The sequence below is a fragment of the Geotrypetes seraphini genome, chromosome 14 (genome assembly GCF_902459505.1).
Source record: "Geotrypetes seraphini chromosome 14, aGeoSer1.1, whole genome shotgun sequence".
In the NCBI taxonomy this organism is placed as follows: Eukaryota; Metazoa; Chordata; class Amphibia; order Gymnophiona; family Dermophiidae; genus Geotrypetes; species Geotrypetes seraphini.
In genome coordinates this window covers 22,013,524-22,034,084 of record NC_047097.1, presented here as the reverse complement: position 1 = coordinate 22,034,084, position 20,561 = coordinate 22,013,524, and the positions used below count along the sequence as shown (strand labels likewise).

At 42.9% G+C, this 20,561-nt stretch overlaps 1 protein-coding gene across 10 annotated transcripts in view; it reads right to left on the bottom strand.

Annotated features, from left to right (window-relative positions):
- The window catches only part of ATP8B4 (ATPase phospholipid transporting 8B4 (putative)), a 363,870-nt gene that overhangs the window by 184,308 nt on the left and 159,001 nt on the right, over nucleotides 1-20,561 (bottom strand). For 9 of the 10 annotated variants that reach the window (XR_004536957.1, XR_004536958.1, XM_033920249.1 and 6 more), the window contains 2 exons: nucleotides 16,998-17,080; nucleotides 2,685-2,843 (listed from right to left, as the gene is read on the bottom strand). Coding sequence is in view for 8 of the 10 variants with exons in the window: in XM_033920249.1 (XP_033776140.1) it covers nucleotides 2,685-2,843; nucleotides 16,998-17,080 (242 nt within the window). In the remaining 2 variants the exon portion in view is untranslated. The remainder of the gene's footprint in view (nucleotides 1-2,684; nucleotides 2,844-16,997; nucleotides 17,081-20,561) is intronic. The other variant, XM_033920245.1, reaches the window with a different exon arrangement.

Here is a 20,561-nt window from a genome sequence, read left to right as displayed (position 1 = left end):
AAGCGCCATTTACAGAATTGCGCCTAGCGGCACCTGTGTTAAGCTTTAGGCGATGGAAATGTAGGCGAGGGTTTTAAAGGCCGGGCCTGCCAAATCTCCTGACAGCCACAAAAGATGCCTTTGTCGAATCGATCCTACTTCTAATAAATTGCTCCCTTCAATTGGGAGTGGTACCATAAAGCTGGAAATCAGCAATCATTAAGCAACTTAAAGAAACCGACCCTGGATCTGAATGAACCCGGCAACTACATACCAGTCTCCAACCTCCCCTTCATCTCCAAGATCCTGGAAAAGACCATACTATTGCAACTCCAGGCTTTCATCAACAAATAGAACGCCCTCTCCTCTTATCAATCTGGCTTCAGGAAATTCCATAGAATGAAAACGGTTCTGGCAGACATTATCAATGACTGCTGGGACATACTAGACAAAGGGAACAGTGGGCTGCTGGTTCTTATAGACCTCAGTGCTGCCCTTGATACCTCGCCAGACTCGCAAATATTAGAATCGGCGATTGAGTGCTCCAGTGGTTCTTATCATTCCTGAGCCATAGGATCCAAAGCATGCTATTAAGGTCTACTCTATCATGTCCTAAACCAATAAAATATGGAGGGCGCTCTCCTGTCCCCTCTGCTTTACAACATCTACATCAAACCAATGATAGACATTGCCTTAAAACACCACATAAAGATCCACTCATTTGCAGATGACATACAACTGAACCTAGACTCGGACCGAGATGCCCAAATCACCAAACTAAACAACTGCCTCTTGGAAATAAAAAGCTGAATGCATCAAAACAAGTTATAACTAAATGCAACAAAAAAAAGAGCTCCTCTGGATATGGAGAGATGATCCCGAACTCGCCTGCCTGTCGATCTTTTGGGAATCGGCCAACCTGATGGCCAAAGACAAAGTAGGCCATCTTGGGGTGATTCTTAAAGCCGACCTTTCTCTCTTTGATCATATCTCCCAAGTAGTATCCACCTCGTTCAACTACCTCCAGCAACTATAGAAAATCAGACGATACTTCTCAGAATTGGACTTCTCCCAACTACTCTACACCTTTGTCCTCTCCCGTATGGACTACTGCAATGCACTCCTAAACGGGATCACTGAAAAACCCTCCGTCGACTACAACGAATTCAAAATGCTGTCCTCCGATTTCTGAAGAATCTCCACACATGAGATCCAGTTACTCCGGAATTGCGCGCTGCTCACTGACTGCCAATCGCCTAACAATGTGTATGCAAAGGCCTAGTAATGGCCTACAAACTCTTCCATGACATGATACCAGCCAAACTTCCGCCCTATGCTCCAAATCAACTGCTTTGCTCACATGGAGAAAAGCGATTACACGCACCATCAGGATGTACCCTCCTCCTAGAGAACGCCCCCCAAAAATCTTACTTGTACTACCTACCGTGTCTCTAAACAAACTACCAACCCAAATTAGATCACTAGAAGGTCTACTGTGCTTCAGAAAGGCAATAAAAAAACTCACCTCGTCCCCTGACCTATATAACAGAGGACCAAACCATGTTTTCTCACACAATGCTCTTCCACACTCTCTCTTACAGTTTCCCATCTTTGTCCTACACCAAACACCATATTCACCATACTATGCCTGCCATGCTACAATCTCTCATACTGTATTTACAACACAATGTAGCTGTCCCATGTCTTCCACGCTATCCTTCATCATGTATACCTACTTTACCATTTTTGCTAAGTCGTGTCATGCTATGTCAGCCATGCTTCTTAATACTATGTTTACCATGCTATGTTCTGCCATACTATGCTTGTCACACTATGTCTTACTATACCATGTTTATCACATTATGTTTTACCTTGATTGTTAACTATGTTTGCCATCTCCATCAGACAATATTTACCAGGCTATCTCCTACCTCACTGAGAATGTAGTGCAGGTGTTATAGCTGCAGCCTCAGCACCCTGGGGCTGTGGATTCAGGCCCATGCTGCTCCTTGTGACCCTGGGTGGGTCGCTTGGTTCCCCATTGCCCCAGGTATATTAGATAAGATTGTGAGCCCATTGGGACAGACAGGGAAAAATGCTTGAGTGCCTGAACAAATTCATGTAAACTGTTTCTGAGCTTCCCTGAGAGAATGGTATAGAAAACTGAATAAATATATAAACACAAACACTTCTCCCTCCGTATTTGCTGTGATAGGGGATGAACAGAACCGCAAATACAGAAAAACCACAAATAACTTTTTCATACGTTATTCGCTGTTTTCTATTAAAAACCATCGTGAATAGGGTGAAACTGCGAATAACATGTTAGAAGACCTGGCCTTTTCCTGAAGGAGAGGCAAAACACGGTGAAGAAAGCGATGGGAATCAGCGATTTTCTCTGTAAACACTTGGAATCAGCAATTTCTCTATGCAAGCCGAAGTAATTTGGGGGAAGGAGCCAGCAAGCAAAAAACCGTGAATAATCGAAACCGCAAATACGGAGGAAGAAGTGTATATGATTAATATGCAATTTTGTATGAGCATAACTGACTCAATTTAAGAACATTTGCTCCCATTTTGTGGCCGGCAGAACTGGGTTTTTTTTTTTTTTTTCTGGTTTTTTTTTTTTTTTTTTTTTTTTGGGGGGGGGGTTAACAACAGCCTATCATGAAGATTAAACCAAATCTGATGTGAAGTCTCCTAACCTGCAAAGATGACCATTCCAAAGCACCAGTCCGTATTTCTCAGGACGCATCCTCGGAGAAGCATGGTTCCGTTATTCAGGGAGTGCTTATTGTTCAGCCAGAACAGGGTCCCCACAAACTTATCCAACTTGTTATTGGGAGGCTCACAAACAACTTCCGCTGGATAAACAACAAAGCAATCTCTTAATTCATTATAAGTAATAATAATTAACACACAGGGGAATTTTGTTAGCGATTTCAACATGCATGTAGAAAAGCATTTTACCTTCCTTCCCCGTGTAGGTGCTTATGAAATTGCTCAGAAGTATACGAGGGGCCGCTGAAAAGTTCTCAGCCCAACCAACAAAGTTGGGGCAGTCTCCAATGTATCACTTTTTTCATTCTGTATTTTTCAAGATTTTTTTTTTCTTTTTTTTTTTTTTTTAATTAATGGCCTTTTTTACAAAGCCGCACTAGCAGCTGCGCTGTGCCAACGGCCCCAAAGTCCATAGAGATTTAAAGGGCTTCGGGACTGTTGCCACATGGCTTTGTAAAAGAGGCCGTAAATGTTTTGAAGTTTATTAACTGCTGTTTTAATACATTTGTCTATTATAAATTATGTATGTTTGTTGGAATCCGCCTAGAAATATTGATAGAACGGAATATACATTTTTTAAATATATAAAAATAGCCCTCGATGCAAACTGCCTTGGGCTACAAACTAGGGAATACAGGTTCAAATTCCACTGTAACTCTTTTTTCTTGTAAATGTGATCTCTCCGGGAACAGAAAAATACAGTGGTGCCTCACACAACGAACTTAATCCGTTCCAGGAGCAAGTTTGTTATGTGAAACGTTCGTTGTGTGAAACGCGTTTTCCCATAAGAATACATTTAAAACACAATAATTCGTTCTGCAGCCCTGTTTTCCCATAAGAATACATTTAAAACACAATAATTCGTTCTGCAGCCCTACATTTCCCTCCCTCCACCTCACCTTGTATGCGGAGTCTGCCGGCCCTCTCCCTCACCCAGCCGCACGCTTCCAGAAAGCTGTGCACGCGCAGCTGCTGGAGTTGGTCAATGTTCTACTCTCCTGCAACTTCCGGTTTCCGGTTGCGTCAGAGGAGAAGATTGAGCAACAAAGCATGCGCGCATGCGCTGCTCCCTGAAAGCGTGCGGCTGGCCGAGAAAGAGGGCCGGAGAACTCGGCATCCAGGGTAAGGTGGAGGGAGATGATGGAACAGTATTTCATGGTACAGTATTACTATTTGTTAAAAAGGAAATAATCTTTTGATGTTTTCTGGATTTTTTTTCGTTAGCTTAAACATGGCTTAACTTGCTGTAAATGGGTCAGGTCTCGTAAGATAGGACCAGAGAATCGGGTCTGGGTAAAACCAGGATTTGCAGGATCTCCAGGATCCTCATGGACTTGTATTGAGATCCTGGTAATATTGCAGGATTTCACGAATTTTCCAGGACCCTGGTCCACCTTAACAGCAGACCTCCTCTTTTTTTGATTGCCACAGCTGCTGCTCTGCATTTACTGGAGTCCCCTACACGCCGTCTTCTCCTTCTCTGCATGGGTGCTGCTGTTCCCGGCTTCGGCGAGAGTAGTTCCGCCCCCCCCGGGCCCCTCGGGCGACTTCGTTGTGTGAAACGAAGTTCGTTGTGGGGAGCACGACAAAAAGTTCGTTGTGCGCAGCGTTCGCTGTGCGAGGCGTCCGTTATGCGAGGCACCACTGTACCTATTTCTACCTGAATGTATATCTTCTCAACAGCCTTCAGGTATCTTATATCTTTAGGTACTGTAAGTATTCTTCTGTTCTTGGAGAGAGCCCCCAGAAAAAAAAAGTTGTGTTAAAGTGGGATTTGAACCTGTATCCCTTGGTTCACAGTCCACTGCACTAACCACTAGGCCACTCCTCTGACCTACAAGCTGCTTTGTTCAGAATGGCCATAATACCTGAAGCTGATATAGGGCCTAATTTTCCTCTCCAGGAGAGGTCAAGCCTTAATCCTGGGCTACTCAAATGGTGGACCATGGTCCACAGTCTGAACCTTGAAGCCCTCCTAAGTGGACCGCAGGGGTGCCAGTGTCAGACAGCTGATTACTTATGCTGTCACCCCAGGCCCACTCAGCAGTGGCTGGCCTCCCAATTTTCACCGCGAGAAGCCAGCACACCTCCAGTGTCACTCCCTTCTCTACTGCCCCTGCTGTTTGCACCGGATCAACTAAAGATGTGCAAGCAGCGGCCAGACATCCTCAGAAGGCAGCACGGGACCTTTCTAGCCCCATGCGCGCTGAGGCTTCTACAGGGAAACAGGAAATCTGTGTCTTAAGAGGCAGGATGCGGTAGATGCATCAGCACACATGCGATTGGAAAGGTTCCGTACTGCCTTCTGAGGATGTCTGGCTGCTGCCTGTATGTTTTTCGTTGATCCGGTGCGACCAGCAGAAAGCAGTAGAAAAGGGAGTGGCCCTGGCAGTGTTTTGGCTTCCCACAGTGAAAATTGGGAAGGCCAGCCACTGCTGGGTGGGCCTGGGGTGACAGCATAAGTAATCAGCTGTCTGGTGCTGTCTGGTGTCTATTCTACTGTGTTCTTCTCCCTACCCTTTCCTTTTATTTCTTTACCTTTGAAGTTATCATCCTGTTGTTCTATTTGCTGTGACGTATTCCAAGTTTCAAAATGCAAATAAACTAAGACTGAAAAAAAAAATTTATATACCGCATACAACTATGCGGTTTTCAGGTCACATACATAAAATTTTGTTTCCCTACGATTTCTACATATAACGTAGACATATCTGGACAACATCATAGACATCCCCCAATATAAAATATTGAAAATCAAGGCAAAACCATATACATGTCAAATCAAATGATCAATTCTAAGGTAGATAGCCACACCAATTCACATTAGCATGTAAAGCAAGTGTAATACCATCAATTCACTAATACAACATACTTTAAATCATACATTACTGACAGAGAAATCTAAAGAGGCTATTTATCAGAGGAATAAGCATTAGCATAGGAAGGCATTGGCAAATAATTGCGTTTTCAGCATTTTCTTAAAGTTCATCCTCCCAATACAGAATCGCAAAATACCAGGCAGGGCATTCCATAATTCTACACCAGCCACAAATATCATTCCAGCAACACTTCTTCTCGAGGAGAAGAACAAGCTAACAGATTTTCTGTGCCGAGCAGGGGATGAAAGGGAGAATTCAGTTGTTAGGGCTCCGTATTTAATTGGACAGACTTTTCAAAGATGAACCTCATAGTAACTCACATCAGTTCAAGACTGAAATGGTCTACCCAGTCTTTCCAACCGAGACTGGTCCAGTTTTATATAATAATAATTATTTTAATCTTATATACCGCCATACCGAAAAAGTTCTAGGCGGTTCACAACAAGGTGAGCTAAGTTTCAAGTTTATTGGTTTTTAATATACCAACCATCAACGAGTATCTAGCCGGTTTACAGTAAAATACTAAAATAAAGATAAAAATAGTACTTAAAAGTAATGTCTGTGGAAAGAAAGGGAGGCGAACATTGAGGCCATCGACAAGACAGACTTAAAAGTGATAATTGAAAGAGAGGAGTGGGATAAAGTTACATTAATAGAGTTTAGCTAATACATGGGATACAGATAAAATACAAATTAGAATAATGGACTTAAAAACAGATGAAGCCAGAAAGCATTTACAATATAATGCAGAAAATACCGGCATGGCAGGGAAAGAAGTAATACATAGAACAGATAAAATACATCAAGGAACTTGATTGAAAAAATGAAGCAGAATGCATTAAGATACCAGCCTATCAAAGAGAATTTTCTAAAATCAAGATAGGAAGAGACCTCTAACATAATTTTTCCAAGCCATATATTCAATTTAGCGGCTTGAAATGAGAGGGTTCTCTCAAAGAACTTCTTATGACGACAGGATTTTATGGAGGGATATGAAAACAAGTGCAGTCTACGTGTGGTCTTTTTGGCGTGACTCAAAGAAAAATGAGACACAAGAAAACCTGGTAACGAAACTGATTTATAACAAAAGAAAGAAAATTTGCATAAGTAAGACAACACCAATGTCTCCTCCTCTCATATTTTTTTACCTTACCATTGCTCTCCACACCCATCCAAAGCATGTTAAAAATCGTTGCTCACAGGCCATTTTAGGCCTCCTAATCTTCAGTTACTTATCAAAACAACATATAACAACACACACTCACATCACCCTTCCATATCTTAGCACCACTGTTTTTAAACAGCGATACTTATACAAAATCTGCACCTTTAAAAGATTACAAACAATAATCAGGGTCACCGCTCCAATTTTAATTCAGTTTCTGACCTATATGACCTCCTCCAGAAATAGAGGGAAAAGAAAAATGACTTCCGTCATTATTACAGAGCCCAACGAAACAAACTCGAGAGGGTTCAGAGGAGAGCGACACGTCTGATAAAAGGTGCGGAAAACCTGCCATACGCCGAGAGATTGGAGAGACTGGGTCTCTTTTCCCTGGAGAAGGAGACTTAGAGGGGATATGATAGACCATAAGAAGTTGCCTCCACTGGGTCAGACCAGAGGTCCATCGCACCCAGCGGTCCGCTCCCGCGGTGGCCCATCAGGTCTATGACCAGTGAAGTGGTTCCTGACCATTTCTATAACCTACCTCTACTTCTATCTTACAAGATCTTGAAGGGCATAGAGAGAGTCGAGAGGGACAGATTCTTCAAACGTTCGAAAAATAAAAGAACAAGAGGGCACTCGGAAAAGCCGATAGGGGACAGATTCAGAACTAATACTAGGAAGTTCTTTTTTACCCAACGTGTGGTGGACACCTGAAATGCGCTTCCAGAGGACGTAATAGGGCAGAGTACGGTACTGGGGTTCAAGAAAGGATTGGACAGTTTCCTGCTGGAAAAGGGGATAGAGGGGTATAGATAAAAGATTACTGCACAGGTCCTGGACCTGATGGGCCGCCGCGTGAGCGGACTGCTGGGCACTCAGGTCTGACCCAGCAGAGGCATTGCTTATGTTCTTATGTAAACTTGATTCAGTTCAGGCAAAAATAGCACTGGGAGAGCAAATTAGACCACATTTCCAGATCTCTGAACATAGTTTGTTAGACCAGCATTGTCTAATTACTACATTAAGGAGAGATGGCGCTTTCTCGAGTGCATAAGTATTTCCCTGGTAGCCAGTAAGCACTCCATCCCAATGACATTCCTTTCATTTTACGCACAACTCATTTGACCTTCAGATTATTTACTTTACATTAGCCACAGTTTAAATGTTTTCTGCCCACATGAGGAGCATTTCAGAAATTAGAAACTTAGCTATAATTTGTGGCCTCCAAAGGGGTAATTTTAAAAGTCATTTACACTTATAACACAGATGTTTATGCACCGTAATGACTTGTTTTGAGTGTACGCAGTTAGGAGAATGTGAATAATTCCATTTCATGCATTTAGCTGTGACAAGGAGAGGTGATCCCAGGGGTGGGACTTGCACTTATACATGTAATTTTTCGAAATTCAAGTTGTCTGCATGTCAATTTTACCCAGAAATAAATGTACACATTGTTTCACAAAGGACAAGAGTCAGTAAGTGGTCCTGAAAAAATATCGCATGGAGTGTTATTCTATAATCTAATCTTCATATTAGATGCCGAATCTACTCCCTAAGGAGCTCGACTCGGTTTACAGTTCGTAAAAAATAAAACATAACAAGTAAAACATCGTTCTGAGTTGCACGCCATTTATAAAATAGCGTTATAGAGCCACTTTCCATATCAAACTTTGGGAACAAGGATTTATACCAGCAAAAACCTGGTATAAATCCTAGCATATATTCTAGGTGTGGGTCCCCGGTGTCGTTGAGGTACTTTAAAACCCTCAGCTCAGCGGCAGCGGCTAAGAAAGCAAACAGAATGTTAGGAATGATGAGGAAAGGAATGGAAAATAAAGATGAAAATGTTATAATGCTCTGGTATAGCTCTATGGCATGGCCCACCTTGAATACTGTGTGCGGTTCTGGTCACCGCATCTCAAAAAAGATATAGCAGAATTAGAAAAGGTACAGAGGAGGACGATAAAAATTATAAAAAGTTTGTGACGACTTCCCTATAAGGACAGGATAAAGTGGCTAGGGTTCTTCAGCTTGGAGAAGAAATGATTAAGGGGTGTTATGATAGAGGTCTATATAATACTGAGTGGCGTGGAAAGGGTAGCTGTGAATTGCTTGTTCACTCTTTCCAAAATCACTAGGACTAGGGGGCATGAGATGAAGCCACTAAGTAGTAGATTTAAAACAAACCGGAGAAAATATTTCTTCACAAAACATGTAGTTAAACTCAGGAGAGTTGCCAGAGAATGTGGTGAAATCACTTAGCTTAGCAGGGTTTAAAAAAGGTTTGGATAATTTCTTAAAAGAGAAGTTTGTAGGCCATTATTGAAATGGCTTGGGAAAATCCTGGGAAAGTGCCAAAGCACAATGTGGGTAGGGTTACTCGACGTCCGGATTTCCCCGGACACGTCGTCCTTTTCAGGACCTGTCCGGGGGTCCTGATGGCTTTTTAAATCCCGGCACTTTGTCCAGTTTTAGAAAAGCTCGGAGCAAATCGCTGTTGGGCAGCGGGGTTGGGATTGGGGGCGAGACTGAGGCGCAACGGGTCAGGGATGGCTGGAATGGGCGGACCTGGGGGGTGGGTCTAGGGGTACGGATTTTCCAAAACGGAAAATCTGATAACCCTAATTGTGGGCATTCCACAAAACTCTACGGATGGTGGTGATATCCAGTTTCAACCCCTATCACTATCCCCCCTTCATTCTATAACTTTAGCTGTAAGTGCCATTTGCATGCTAATATCACAGAATACCATCCCTTATATGCCTAAGTACTCATTGTACACTTTTGTTGTCAGGTGTCAACTCGTGCTCGAGTCCTAGTGACTTGATGAATTACGGATCTACAAAGAAATCAGTTTTGCGCTAGTCCAGAAAGGGGTTCATAGAAACATAGAACATAGAACGGCCCATCTAGTCTGCCCACACTAATGGCCCACCCCCTAACTACCTCCATGAAAAGATCCCACATGCCAATCCCATCTTTTTTTAAAATCTGGCACGCTGCCGGCCTCAATTACCTGTTGTGGAAGATTATTCCAGCGGTCAACCACCCTTTCGGTGAAGAAATATTTTCTGGTTTCGCCATGAAATTTCCCACCCCTGATTTTCAACAGATCAGGGGTGGGAAATTTCATAGTCAAATGCGAGCTCACTGCTCGCAATTGTCCTGAGCTAAGCGAGGAGAGGCTCCTGCCCGCTTAAATCGCTTTGAATATTGGCCAGATAGATGCCAACCTATGCTAATAATCTATAATACGGATGAAGGACTGGCCTGGTGGTTAGAGCTACAGCCTCAGTACCCTGAGGATGTGGGTTCAAGTCCCGCAGTGCTACTTTTGATCCTGGGCAACTCACTCAAACATCCATTGCCCCAAGTACGTTAGATAGATTATGAGCCCATCGGGACAGATAGGGACAACTGCCTGAGTAACTTAATGAACACCGCTTAGACAATTAATAGGCAGTATATAAATACATTACATTACACTAGAGATTTCTATACCACCATTGCCTTGCAGTTCAAGGGGGATTACAAAAGAATTACAAAAAATGTATTACATGATGAAGATATCTGATAATATCTAGGGGAGATACGGAGTAAATGAGGTTGCTTTGGGGAATCGGGAAGGTATTGGGAAGTGGTATTGAGGAGTGGAAAGGAGCTAGCGGTATTAAGTCATTTGCAGGAATTTCTTAAAAAGTAGAGTCTATTTCTTTTCTGAATGTTTTGTAGTCTGGGGTCATAATTAGTAGATTGGCTATTTGGTTGTTGAGTTTTGCTGCTTGTGTGCCTAGGAGGCCATCATATAGCCTCCTGGCCACATAAAAACCTTAAATAAATAACTAATGGAGTCTTGGCGCCCAGTTAAAGAATCGCCCCCTATGTGGTTTATGTTAAGACAGGCTTATGCTGCTATCCATACAGCCAATACCAGTCAGAAATCTACATATATTCAGTGCCGGATAAATAGAAAACATGTAAATGACCACAGGTTTAAACTTTAACCCCTAAAATTAGAGTTACAAATACTGGCACAAAACAAGATGGATCTGAAAGTGGATCTCTTGCAGTTTCCAAGACTCATTTCAGGGGAATTAATACAGCCGAAGCTGCAAGGTATCCGATACCTGAAAGCATTCACTTTTGTCTCATGCAGCCTCTTCCAGAACATAGAAAAGATTCTTCACTAAGGGGCTGATTCTATAAAGGGCGCTTAAAGTTAGGGGCCTCTTAGAAACCTAACTTAATTGGCTAGATACCCTTAATAGCTTCAATAATCGGGGGAAAAATTAATTGGTCGATAGGTGCCTATCGTATGGCGCCAAGTGTGATTTTCCAAAAACTTAGGTGCCTGAAAACCCTCACATACATTTCAGGGCCTAAGTTCTTACATAGGAGTCGCTAGCCACAATTCTGTAAACGGTGCCTAAATATGATTGGCACGTGGCCAGCGCCATTTTTCTAGGCGCTGGCCGATTGAGGCGCCGTTTATCGAATCAGCCCCTTAGAACCTTTTCTCCCTAACAATTCAGTGACTCCCTAACCAACCGTTACAAAGAGGGGGAATGCCGATTCCCTATTCATTAAAAAAAAAAAAAAAAAAAGTCAGCCCTTAGCGCCGAGATCCTAATATAACTCGCTGATGCGCTTGTACCGCAGCTCAGAATGCGACAGTCCTGTCCTCTAGCTTCCTTGAGAAATGTTTCAGACTCATTTGTTTATGTCGAGCTTAGGCAGAAATCTGGATCTGATTTGCGAGGAGGGAATTTTTGCTTAAATTCTGGTGCTTACTTTGTGGCATACCATATAATCCCTTAAACTTCTTCAAGCCGAGCTGGACAATTGCAAGTGATTGCAGCGTTGCAGTGACCTGATGATATTCATCTGGAATCCCAAACACTAAGAAAGGCCACATGGAAGCTGAGAAGAGACTGCGGATAAGGACCACAGGCCCATCAAGTCTGCTCCCCCAGTCAGTGGCGTAGTAAAAGGTGAGCAGCACCTGCGACGGTGGCACCCCTCCCCCTTCCCCGTACTTTTTTTTACTTCTCCGGTGTGAGCAGCATGCCCACGTCGGTGTCGTCTCACCCTTTGACTACAGTACTGAAAAAGGGATCCAAACACACCAGTCAGTAACATCCACAAAGAAGTGTACACGCCAACAGAACTGGAACAAATAATTCTTTATTGGAAAAGACTGCCGGTGTTTCGGCTCTTGTCAGTCAAATGATTTCCTGAGTGCAGGTCCCGGAAGTGATGTCAGAGAGAGCGCCGATACCGACGCAGGCAGCATCCCCTGGGGGAAGGCAAGGGGTGCCTGCGCATGACATGAAGCCGAGCGAGGGGCGGACAGGAGGAAGGATGCCATGCCCTTAGGAAGACCATGCACCCCTCCCCCTTACTACGCTACTGCCCCCAGTTGATCTCAGGTTCTTCCATCACTTCACGCCTAGGGATCCCCTGTGCTTATCCCATGCTTTCTTTAATTCCATTGTTGCTTGTGAAAACCCCTGCGGCTCCCTTTGGGGTTCTTGACACAATGCAGCAGCCAGTTAGTTGAGATCACAGCACCGGGCAGTAAGTGGAATTTCCCCCGGGTCAGAGAACACTTCCTCCCGAACCCACTGCAGTTGTATAAAACTTTGCAAAATCTCAGGGGGGTCTTCAGTGAACTTCTGGTAAGAAGAGACAGATCCACTTAAGGTTGAATTGAGGTATTACAGTTTTATTGCACACAAAAGACATAAATCACTCTAAATCATTAAAATCCTTCAAAGTGCATCAAAATATTTAAAACTAACTAAAATTCAAGTTGAAATCGTAACCAAGATATAAAGGCCCGGATTCTATAAACTGCGCCCCGATTGTAGGCAGCTGTAGGCGTCCTACGGCTGTCTAATTAGCCAATTGGGGCGCACGCTTTCTTAAAAAATGCTCCCCAGGCAGGCTGCCAACATTGGAGGCACCTCGGGGGAGCCTGAGAGGCCTGCCTAAGTTCGCTTAAGGTTAGCCGTGAGCGTAGTATGCCCCAGAAGTCGCCTTAGGTGAACCTAGGCGACTGTATGCATCTCCCTAGTAGAGAGGGAGACAAATAATGGCCTACATTATAAGTAGACGCAGCCGCTATATTTATTGCAGCAAGGGATCTCCTTGCCGTGCTAAGTATAGCGGCCGCGGCCTCCAGTCCCTCCCCTCCCCGAACGAACGAGACAGGAAGGTTCAATCCCTCCTGCCTGGAAGACCTCCCCTCTGATGATCGCCGGCAGGAGGGTGCCTACCCCCTCCTGCCGGAAGACCCCCCTCCCCCAAAGAACACTATACCAAAATCTTGTGTCTTGCCATGAGACCTGGTGAGAGTGTGCATGTGAGGGTTCAAAGTGGTGGTGTACATGAGAGAGTGTGCATGCACACCACCACACAGAACCCTCACATGCATACTCTCTCATGCACACCACCACTTTGAACCCTCACATGCACACTCTCACCGGGTCTCATGGCAAAAGACAAGATTTTGGTGTAGTCCTCTAGGCTTTTTTGTAGAGGGGAGAATCAATATCCAACTTGTGCCTGAAAACTTGTGCCTTAAGTGTCTGGTGGTCGCGTCCACACCCGCCTTCAGCTCTCACCTCCTCCAGCACCGGACACAACCGCCATCTTACATCAAGCAGTCACCTGCCAGGAAAGCTGCTGAATTTTATTGAGAGTTCACGAGATTACATACACATGCACAAGCTGCACTGCCTCCAGTGGTTACTTTATGTTCTGTAATGTTGCCCGCCTCACTGCTGTAACTTCACGCAAGTGCTTTCCTGCATCTGTACGTGATTGTCCTCTCCACTCCACCTCACAATTCCAAAACAATGGTAACATACCGAGGGCCTCAAAATAGTACCTGGCAGGCCGCATGCTGCCCATGGGCAGCAAGTTTGAGACCACTGCTGTAGAGGTATCTGGTATAGAGAGGTAGATCTGGGAGTCGTCAACTGAAAATCATGGGAGGAGATCAGAGTGCCAAGGGAATGAGTATAGACTGAGAAAAGAAGATATCCCAGGACAGAGCCTTGGGCTATCCCAACTGATAGTAGGATAGCAATGGTTCGCTATCTTCAGCATGGTTGTCAATCATGCCTAGCGATGCCTATGCATTCTTAGGCATTGGTAGGTGTTGAATCCTTAGGCAAACTGCCTTTTAGGTCAGGGTTTTCTTGGCCTAGATGAATGCAGCTAAGGTAGGCGCTTACTGGGACTTAAGTCATTCCCCACCCATATTCCGCCCCGAGTTAGGTGCCTACCAGCTAATTAATTTTTTTTTTTCCCTGAAAATTTATTGAAGATTTTCAAAAATATAGAAATAAAAAAAAATTAAACAAACAAAACAGATCAACAATAAATGGTTACAATAATCAAGGCAGAAGAATTCTAGAAATATATAAAAATATGTATACAATAATATTGTCAATGGGATCTTGTGATAATCAAATAGAGGAAGGGGAGGAAAGTGAAAAAAAGGGCAAGAGGAAAGAAGGGGAAAGGAGAGAGTGATAAAGAAATATCGGGGGGGGAAGGAGGAGGATCTTAAATCAAGGGAAGGAAAAAAAAAAATTTTAAATCGTCTTTTTAATTGTTTTTTTTAATGGTGCTTTCAATCATCAGTGCTGATTAAGCTAATTTAAAAGATTAACACCCCCTTTTACAAAACCGCAAAAGTGGTTTTTAGTGCCAGCCGGTGCACTGAATGCTGTGTGCTGCTTCGACGCTCATAGGAACTCTATGTACGTCGGAGCAGCGCACAACAATCAGAGCGCTGGCTGGCACTATAAAACGTTTATGCGATTTTAGAAAAGGCAGGGGGGAGGGGGGTAAGTTAGGTGCCTAAAGAGGGCATCTGCTCAAACTCAAGGGTGGGAGACTTCATGGCGACATCAGGAAGTACTTCTTCACCGAAAGGGTGGTTGATCGTTAGAATGGTCTTCCACGTCAGGTAGTCGAAGCCAGCAACGTGCTCGACTTCAAGAGACGATGGGATAAACATGTGGCTTTGCTCCGGGGAAATGCTTAGGGGAGGGAGTGGGCAGACTTGTTGGGCCAACAGCCCTTTTCTGCCGTCATACTCTATATATCTATAAATCGGCTAGGCGCGCCGATCTGGGCGCCTACCTTCCAGCACTATTTATAGAATCTAGGCCTATGTGCACAAAGGGAAGGCAATTTTCAGCCTGGGGAATTATCCCACGAGACTGCTGAGTTACCGTTTAAAATTCATCATTTATCTTAAGGAGCTAGCAAAGTTTACTAAGGAGAGGGTACATCTCGAAACCTCTGTAATGTATCAGATCCACTAATCCAAACACTGCAGGCAGCTTTATGCTCAACATTTACACTGACTCAGCGAACGGGGAGTGCAGACTCAGCAAATATGAATGCATAGTGCACCTTACGAGATTTCTTCCTGGATCAAGTCCCACGAGCAACATTTAATAAGCATTTACCTAAACAATCATCTTTCTTTCTTTTTTTTTTTTTCTCCCCCCTGCTTTTCATCAGCAGGATATATGAGGTGCCTCAGAAAATTGCAAGAGATTTTTGCCTCCACTTGTTTCAACCACAAAATCTATTCCTGGAATAGAAATCGAGCATTTTAACAGGCAAGCGGATTACATAAACCTGTCACAGATAATGTGAAACAGAGCAAAGCACAGAATAAAGATGGAAAATACGGGAAGAGATTCTAAAGGACACCTGCCGCACTTTCTTAATATGGGACAAAATGTCTACCTTGTCTACTGTATATATTTTTGGAGTTTCCTTAATAGGAAGAATTCCTCAATGCCTGTAAAACCAAAATTAAAATCTAAAAAGGAATACCGCCTTCATATAAATATTTGACATTGAATTAGCACTATTTACATTGCTACAGTTTAAGGATGATATAAATTATTTACACTGAATTATCCTCTCTCTTTTATTAGCCCAATGACATTTTCAAGAAGAAAAATTATCTTTTCTTTTAAAGATACAAGATCATTAATAAATCTCTTGCTTTAGAAAAATGTTGCACAAAGCAGATCACCAAAATGCTTTCCTTTTCCAAAGCCCTATTAAAGCAACTGAAGCAAAGCCTTAAACACTGACTTTGCAGAGGCGTAACAAGGCTGAAATCCTTTCCCTGAAACCTTTAGTTTAAATATTCACTAGATAGCCATAAATTCCATGTCAAGTCTAAACAAGTCTGAAGAAATCCTTTTTAAGCCACGACACTAAAAAGGCATTCGATTTTCCTGAAATGATTTTCCCCATATATAGGCTGTGGCCTATACATGGGTTTTACAAACCTGGTTATTGGGTGCGGCCTAGTTATATGGGGCAGCCTATATAAAACTTTTAAATCATCCCCCCACCCCCGTACCTTTTTAGGAAGCCCCCTCGCTGGCACGCGGCTCGGGTTTTCAGCAGTGCAGGGCAGCCACGATCTCTTCGGCATCCGGCCTGCCCCCACACCGCTTGCTGAGTAGCTGAGGTCAGTTCTTGTGAGTTCCGCAAGAGCTGACATTGGCCATTCAGCGGGCGGTGCAGGAGCATGCCGGATGCCGAAGAGATCGTATCCGAGCTCTAGAGTGTTGCTACTTAGGATTTTTAAAGCATTTGAGGCTTGTGCAGATGAGGACGGAACTTAGGCACTGGTGGAATGAGGCATTATGACATCACAATCTGAGCTCTAGAATGTTGCTACTTATGATTTTAAAGTGTTTGAGGCTTGAGCTGATGAGGACAGAGCTTAGGCATTGGTGGAATGAGGCATTATGACATCACAATCTGAGCTCTAGAATGTTGCTACTTAGGATTTTAAAGCGTTTGAGGCTTCAGCAGACGAGGACAGAGCTTGCAGAAATGGGGCAGGGACTTGCGAGGAAAAGAACTTGCGAGGACGGGAAAATGAGTTCCCACGGGGATAGGAAAAAATAGGGAATGAGATGCATTGTCCCCGTGTCATTCTCTATTTACTACTTCTTCTCATTTCTTTAGTACAGCCAGTCGTACACAATGCTGTAAATTACACAGTAAGAGACAACTTCTACTCAGTAGATCTTACAATCTAATCAAAACAGACAAACAGGACAAATAGAATATTTCTGCTCTCGTAATTTGGCATGCCTACACACCAGCCAGCACTGCCTTTGTCTGGCACTTACCATCAAACTCTGCAAGTCTGCTGATGTCTGCCCCGAGATCAGTAGTGACTGGTAAAGCCTGACGGACTTTCAGGTTAGTCTCCCTGTAAATCAATCACAGACTAGATGTTAACAGATATCTCATGTGTAAAGGCAGACACCTTGATTTCCTGACATATACTAATTGACATATACACCTTGACATATACTAATGATATGTGTCGGGCCTTTAAGATGGCTACAATAGGTAGATTTGCATTGAGCTGAAGGTTAAAAGGACATACGTTTTCCCAAATCTTGATAATTTTTAAGTACATAGGCAAGTTTTAAAAAATATTTTAACCCTAAGAAGGGAGTGTTGAGTTAACATAAAAGTCCCGGACAAGTCCCTAATATTGACAAATGGAATGTTCCATTTGGAAAGTTAAAAATCCTGGCTTTCCAATAATTTGAAATCCAGTTCATTGATGTGATGAATATCTTCAGAGATAATAAGACTAACATAGTAACAGTTTCTACACTTTTTTTGTTTTGTGTTCAGGGTCTTAGCAATTATGGGGTTAAATCACTGAGTTAGCTAGGCTCTGAAAAATGCTGGCAGCAGCCTCTCTTGTTCACTTCTAACTCCTCCTCTGGGATTTGTCAAAAAAACCATTCAACCATCATCCAGGCCTCCGCAACATATCTTCCCCCCCCCCCCTTTCAGAGCTAGGGTGCAAAGACCTACTTCTGGCTTGTAGACTTCAGGGAGGATTTCCAATAAATAAAGGTGCCTCCCATATCATTTTTTCTGCTCTACCTCCCATGTGAATGTGTTGCCCCCTAAGATTTCTCAACACGAGCTTTGAGTAATTTGTAAAAGAAAAAAGGGTTAACATCTACAAACCACAAGCAATGTGTCTTCCCAGAACAACTGAAAGATGTGTGTGTGCTGGTTGCTAATTTTATAAGCTATCAAGAGGGAACACCAGGATATGTCTTCTAGATGAAATATGCTTGGATGTCTTTAGAACTGAATGGTCTGTGCAAACATGCTGTCATGTTGATGAATACTGAAATATGCAGCAGAAACAAAATCCTGCCCAACTTGTATTAAAGTTCACTATGTGATCCCATGAAATGAAAGAATTCAGCTCTCCTCAAAATGGTGTTCTAGAGACCTTCCCTCCCTCTTCTGAGTAGCAGAAAGATGTGGCAACCTGCGGTGTGATGGATAAGATTACACTTCTCCCTCCGTATTCGCTGTGATAGGGAATTAACAGACCCGCAAATACCTTTTTCATATGTTATTCACTGTTTTCTATTAAAAACTATCGTGAATATGGTGAAACCGTGAACAATATGGTGGGAGACCTGGCCTGTTCCTGAAGGAGAGGCAAAACCGTGATTGCTGAAACCGCGAATACGGAGGGAGAAGTGTAATCTAGAGGACTGGACATCAGGGTAAATAAGATGTGGTGGTGGTAGGATTTAAAGTCAAACCTTTGGGTTATACAGTTCTATGCTCTATCGCATAGTACCGGAAGACTGGAGGGTGGCCAACGTGATGCCGATTTTTAAAAAGGGTTCCAGAGGTGATCCGGGAAATTATAGACCAGTGAGTCCGACGTCAGTGCCGGGCAAAATGGTAAAGACTATTATAAAGAACAAAATGACAGCACATATACATAAGCATGGATTAATGAGAGAAAGCCAACATGGTTTTAGTCAAGGGAAATCTTTCCTCCCCAATCGACTGTATTTCTTTGAAGGGGTGAATAAACATGTGGATAAAGGTGAACTGGTTGATTCTCAAAAGGCATTTGACAAAATCCCTCATGAAAGACTTCTCAGGAAATTAGAAAGTCATGAGATAGGATGTAATGTCCTATTATAGATTAAGAACAGGTTGAAAGACAGAAAACAGAGAGTAGGTTTAAAAGGCTACTATTCTAAATGGAAAATAGTGGGGTTCCCCAGGGTTCTCTGCGGGGACTCCTGCTTTTTAAACATGTTTAACAATGATCTAGAGATGAGAATATCTAGTGAGATAATTAAATTTGCTGATGACACAAAGTTGTTCAAAGTTGTTAAATCGCAAGAGGATTATGAAAAATTGCAAGACGACCTTGGGAGACTGGGCATCAAAATGGCAGATGTTTAATGTGAACGAGTGCAAAGTGATTCATGTGGGAAAGAGGAACCCGAACTATAGTTACATGATGCTGAGTTCCAAGTTAGAAGTCACTGTCCAGGAAAAAGATCTCGGTGTCATCGTTGAGGATACTTTGAAACCCTCAGCCAATCTGCAGCAGCAGCAGCGAAGAAAGCAAATCAAATGTTAGGAATTATCAGGAAAGGAATGGAAAACAAAGATGAAAATGTTATAATGTCCTTGTATCATTCTATGATACGGCCACAACTTGAATACTCTGTAGTTCTGGTCGCTGTATCTCAAAAAAAGATATAGAAGAATTAGAAAAGGTACAGAGAAGGGTGACAAAAATGATAAAAGGGATGGGATGACTTCCCAATGTGGAAAGGCTAAAGCAGCGAGGGCTCTTCAGCTTGGAGAAGACATGGCTCAGAGGTGATATGACAGAGGTCTATAAAATACTGAGTGGAGTGGAAAGGATAAATGTGAATTGCTTCTTTACTCTTTCCAAAAATACTAGGACTAGGGGTCATACGACGAAGCTACTAAGTAGTAGATTTGAAACAAACCGGAGAAAATATTTCTTCAAGCAACGTGTAAATAAATTCTGGAATTTGTTGCCAGAGAATGTGGTGAAAGCAGTTAGCTTAGCAGGGTTGAAAAAAAGGTTTGGATAATTTCCTAAAAGAAAGTCCATAGGCCATTATTGAGATGGCTTGAGGAAATCCACTGCTTATTCCTAGGAGAAGGATAATAAAATCTGTTTTACTACTTGGGAACTGGGTTGGCCACTGTTGGAAACTGGATACTGGGCTTGATGGACCTTCGGTCTGTCCCAGTATGGCAATTCTTATGTTCATTAAGCTATGTTAGTCGTGTTTTACTGTCTGGAACAGGCTTTTATTGGTGAGCCATTGTGGATAACTGAAGTATTATGATAGTGTAATACAATGCACTCAAATATAGCCAACTCTAAGAAAAGCCTATAATGCCATCCAACTGCTATGACGTTCCCCACCCAGTAAACATCTGGGACAGGAAATGTGCAGAAACCTCTTCACAAGGCACTGGGCAACATCCCGCTCACTAGCACACAATGAGGAAACTGTTAGCAAGGCATTAATCTTTCTGGAATTTGGAACATAGATACATTATGATTGCTTCAGGCTTCACGAAAAGCAAATCAAATTAGATATGTCAGAAATATGTTTGGTTGAATACGATACATCTTACTTCAAGTTTTATTATGATGTTGTTGTTGAACCTTTTCCAGTCACTCATACTTTTAATGAATTAATGATCTGTTTTGCTGCAAACAGAGGGACTGAGAGGGTTGGCTACACACTGAACGGAACCAAGAAATTAAACAACGGCCACTTAATCATTTGCGCATGTCACGGTGGCCCTGATACGTGGACGCAGAGCTTAAGGGCGATGAAAACAAATGCAGG